At 32.8% G+C, this 4,788-nt stretch overlaps 1 protein-coding gene across 1 annotated transcript; it reads right to left on the minus strand.

Moving 5' to 3' along the window:
* Positions 1-274: 274 nt before the first annotated feature.
* LOC136975232 (uncharacterized) lies at positions 275-4,500 on the minus strand. Its single transcript, XM_067270261.1, has 3 exons — positions 4,497-4,500; positions 4,122-4,422; positions 275-1,321 (listed from the first exon to the last, which is right to left on the minus strand). Exons 1-3 carry the CDS (start codon positions 4,498-4,500, stop codon positions 298-300), a joined length of 1,329 nt encoding a protein of 442 aa, XP_067126362.1. The 3' UTR covers positions 275-297.
* Positions 4,501-4,788: the final 288 nt, after the last annotated feature.

The following is a 4,788-nucleotide window of genomic DNA, read 5'->3' on the forward strand; positions in this document are numbered from 1 at the left end:
GTGCTGGTTGCACGATGTTTTCTGGATTTTCTTCACCTACCTAACCTCTAAATAAGGATCGGTTTCCCCATAGAAAATCTTCTGGAAAGGCATCCTCGTGGTAGGTTGTTCATGTACTGCCTTATCCCATAAATCTTATCTAAATTACTAATTGTATAAAATCATATATGCGTATTCAATCTCAATTTCCTTCGATATGTTACGGAATTCGGCAATTTAATATTTTAATGAAATTTTCTGTAATATTTTACTTATTGACAAAATTTTGTTTCGTACTACAGCACTTTATTCTTTAACTCATGGAACGAAATACATAACTGACCAAAATAAACAATGCATTGGTAAATTATTACGATTATTGCCGTCAGAAGACACCACATAAAAAGGAGCATTCTCAAAATAAACAACATTTTCGCAAGAATAAAAACTGTTGCCTTCTCCTTCAAATACAAATTCAAATTGTTTGTTTCTTCTAATGAAGATGGGAGGAGAAAATTCAATAACTCCTAAAGCATCCGCTGATGATTTAAATTTAATATCATCTTTAAGTTTTAGGATAAAGTTACCCTTTATCCTGCAACCCGTCAATATGACTGAAGTGAGAAAAAACGGTTTTTCTTTAGATTTAAATACGTTTCGTACCCGTGAGAAAGGAATGCAATGATTTTCATAATTTTGGCAATAATTAACAAAAGTTATTTCATTGATATAAATATCACTTTCATTTTCAGGAAACCGGCTTCTCTTACCTAGCCTGGGGGAACCAAAAGGGAGAGGACTTCTTGATTTTTCATCTATAATCCTTTCTAACAGTCGAGCTTTTTGATCGTTTGTAAAAATAGGATATTTCTCAGGCCCTTCCTGAAATTCCTTTATTGTCATACTCAAAAATCGTATTTTATCCAAAAACGGAAGAATCTTCGAATATACGTCAGCAGGAGTGACCTCCTCTTTATCTTTAATTTCCGTTTCAGCCCAATAAACCAGAGCATTGAAGAGCATTACTTCATTTTCGATATTCATTATATCCTGTGACAATATGAATTCTAAGGTAGAAGAAGGTACTCCTCGAATTCTGTTCCCTTTCAATGTGTCATCGGCATTTTTTAAAATGAAATAAATTGTTTTCAGTATCAATTTTTCATTCTCCATTTCGATTGCGCCCTTATAAATCTGCCAAACATTCTCCAGATTAATATTATTTAATATGAAGTTAGTGGATTCGTCATACAGATCTGAATATTCAAATTTTATGGATAAAGTCATTAATGCCAAAGCTTGTTTCGTATTTAAAATCTTGATTCGTTTCCCTTTTGCATGGCTGAAAAAAAAAAAAAAATAAACAGGACATCTGTTAAAATAATTTCTATTTTACTTATTCTTGCTGTATTTAAATTAAAAACAGAATTAATAAAATTCTATTTATCCTAATTTCAACACGCCTGTTCTTCATAGAAACTGATTTTTCTAGAATCCCTATAATTACAATTACAAGATAAATGGCTGAAAATCGCAGTGAGACGAAATACAATTATGTTTCCTCATACATTAAGATTAAAGAATATGTATAGAGAAAGAATAATCTTGAAAATTTTATTGATATAACTGGTCTGTGATAAGCTTATAGTTACAGGTATTTAGAACATTGCTACATAAAAAAAACATGGTAATATTTCTTATGTAGCAATTTTTACATCAAAATTCAGCCACTTAGGCGAAATTGGAGCTGTTGTCACTTTAATGTTCATATTACGTACGTTTCTAACGAATTTCGGGAATTAATGAACAAAATTCAATAAATTTATTTCGATTGCAGATATGGAATGTGGGATTGGTGGCTACACCAAACATATGACACTATGTGCCCTTCATTCTATTGCTCTAAAACAAACTGCATTTACTGCACGAAACACTTGACGGAGAACACAATTCACCCGCTTAGAATTGTCGCATGTGTTGTGAAATTCTAGTTTTTTTTTTTTTTTTTTTTTAACATCTAAATTGAGAACATAAACCTCTTAAACGAAACTATGTATTTCCATAGCCAAATCTCACGGTGGTTCAGATCTAGTGATCATGGTGGCCATGACGTTAGAAATAATCGAATAATCACTCTCTGGTAGAAAAAATTTTGTAGCGAGGCTTGCAAGTTTCAGCCGATATGTAAAGCTGCACCATCTTGCATAAAGATTGTGGTGTTCGATTTCTTTGATGCAGTGTTGAATAATGGAGTTTTGGAACATACCTCTGAATCCGGCGGCATTAAGAGAACATGTCACTGATCCATATGCAGAGTTTTAGTTTTCTTCAAAAAACAAAGACCAATGATAAAGGATGCTGTGGAATCACATCACAATGTTTGGCATATGCGATTAAATTTGCTGGTGAACGTGATGATTTTTGTTAGACCAAATACGGCACTTGTGTATTGACATCATTGTGCCTATGAAAATTTACTTAATAGCGCCTTAGAATTTACCAGGGACATGCATCATCAACCATCAACCGAATGTCATAATAAATCCGCCTGTCATTATCACCAGAAAAAAATTCAAAATTTTCAAAAAAATTGACTGTGGGATATCTTGTATGAATTCAAAAATACACGATTTTTCGCAGGACTTTCTACACTGTCTTTCAGGCCATGTCTAATTGCCGTAATATTTCACATAATTGCCATGATAATTCTCTCTTCGGTGCTTAAGTACAGCAACGTCTTTCACTTTCAAGTGTCCGATCGATTGGCGACCCTATTTTGGGTATCTAGTCTCGAGTAATGCGGATAACAATACGAGAATATCACGTGGTTCTAACTCGTTCATTGGGACCATTCACTAAACGAGTTCGTGAAACGTGACACTTAAAAATTACTCGAGATTAGGCACACTAGCGAAAGTTCTATTCCTCTCAAAACCCAAGGTTTCTAAAAGTCAGAGGACCTCTTCGCAAAGCTTTCAAGCACCTAAATTTCTCATGTTTCGAGCTGGCATTACCCTTTCGTTGACAGAGTTTAAAAACATTACTTATATTTCACACTTATCTTTGTTTTACAATTCCACTATCCTATCTGGGTCGTGTATCTTAACCTACAGCTGCTCGTGAGTACATTTTACAAAAAATATTTTGCAAGCAATAATGAGTACGGCGACTCCCGCAGACTATGAAAAAGATAGGGGCACAAGGTGTAAAAAAGGACACGGTACATTATGCATAGAGCTTCAAACTCTATGATTCAACGTCGGATCAGTGCTTCCACAAGGTGGGGCTAGGTGAATTCGGAGCTAATTTGGCCTCAAGAACAAGAAATGGGGATTTGGTCAACATTTGACGAGGTTTCATGGGTGAATGAATAAATTTCGTTCATTACTTTCTATTATATTTGCAGAATAGGATATAAGTCACAAGTTTTCTGTTTTGGGGCCCTCTTCGGGATTAGGAGATAAGGGCAAACGAGACGAAAAAGGAGAGGAAACTTTGGGGCACGTGCCCCAAGTGCCCCAGAGTATAGGGCCATGAATGCATTAATAACGTAACGTAATATATACGTTATCTTAAAGAATGATAACAGTAAAATATGATAAAAATACTTTAAAGTTTATTTAATTTACATTAAAAAGTTTAAATTACAAAAACTTAATTTAACAGGCAAACTATTGTAATTGTTAAGTAATAAATATAAAAGTTTTGCGAATATATATTAACAATTCATAGTTTTGCGAATATATTTCTACAAAAAAGTTTTCGGACGAATATTTATTAATAAAATAAAATAAATCCAAAGATTAATAAAAAGTAAAATGTACTCTAATCATTCAACACTACGGAATCGAAAGTAATTATATTTTTCTTCCCCTCTACACTCGTCCAAAAGTTACTCAACAATATCGTAATTAATACTTGCACTAATACGCACATACCCACCCCGAAATTCCTCGAAAACCTTCTTAATTGTACCAAGGAATAATACACAGCACGTGGTGCCGAACGTTATATTATTAATTACGTGTATAACGTACAAAGCGGGTGGCATAAACAGTACGATCCACTTACTCGTTAGGAAACAAAATTGGGTAATTTTATTACTCAAAATATCTTTTAAAATGGAGTTTTAATTTACTTACTTGATAAAAATTTCGAAATCTTTCTTGCTGATAGCCACGATTTCAATTGTTTTCGTTTCATCCAACTTCTCGTTAAGTACTTCACTCGAGTTAATCAGAAGCGATCTATCAACTCGAACTTCTTTACTTTCATTTTCATTTAACAGTACGAAGGTGACGATATCATTTAATTGATCGATACCACCATTTTCAACGATATTTACAGAACTTCTTCCTTCTGTTATTTTACTTGAAGTCGAAACACTGCCAACCACAATTGGATTTTCTTTTTTTCCTGTTCTTGTCTTTTTCTTCCCTTTGCCTGAAATAATTTCAAAATATAATTGATATATTCGACTGCTGTAATTATATTCAACATATTTACAGATAAATTACCCATATTTCTCTCGGTTATACGAAAACAGAAATAAATAAACGATAAAACGTACTTATGTACTTTTAAACCGAAACCGAAACTGAAACCTCGATAATAAATTTTTTTAATTGGTCAATAAATAGTACATTGATTATTTAACAAATTTATTTATTATTTTATAAATAATTGGTTTAAAAAATTATTAAAATTACATAAAATATAATCGGCGTGACATTAGCACAACATTTACTTTTCTGAAGTGACCTTGAATGTCTCTTAAAAGGCATTACAACAAACTGATTTCGCTTGTTT

This window comes from Centruroides vittatus, unplaced genomic scaffold, assembly GCF_030686945.1.
Source record: "Centruroides vittatus isolate TY-2023 unplaced genomic scaffold, ASM3068694v2 contig_367, whole genome shotgun sequence".
In the NCBI taxonomy this organism is placed as follows: Eukaryota; Metazoa; Arthropoda; class Arachnida; order Scorpiones; family Buthidae; genus Centruroides; species Centruroides vittatus.

Excerpts from the sequence above, each read along its gene's own strand:
- LOC136975232 (XM_067270261.1), bottom strand. Across the intron at positions 1,322-4,121 it reads GATTTCGAAATTTTTATCAA|CCATGCAAAAGGGAAACGAA; the intron begins GTAAGTAAATTA and ends TTTTTTTTTCAG.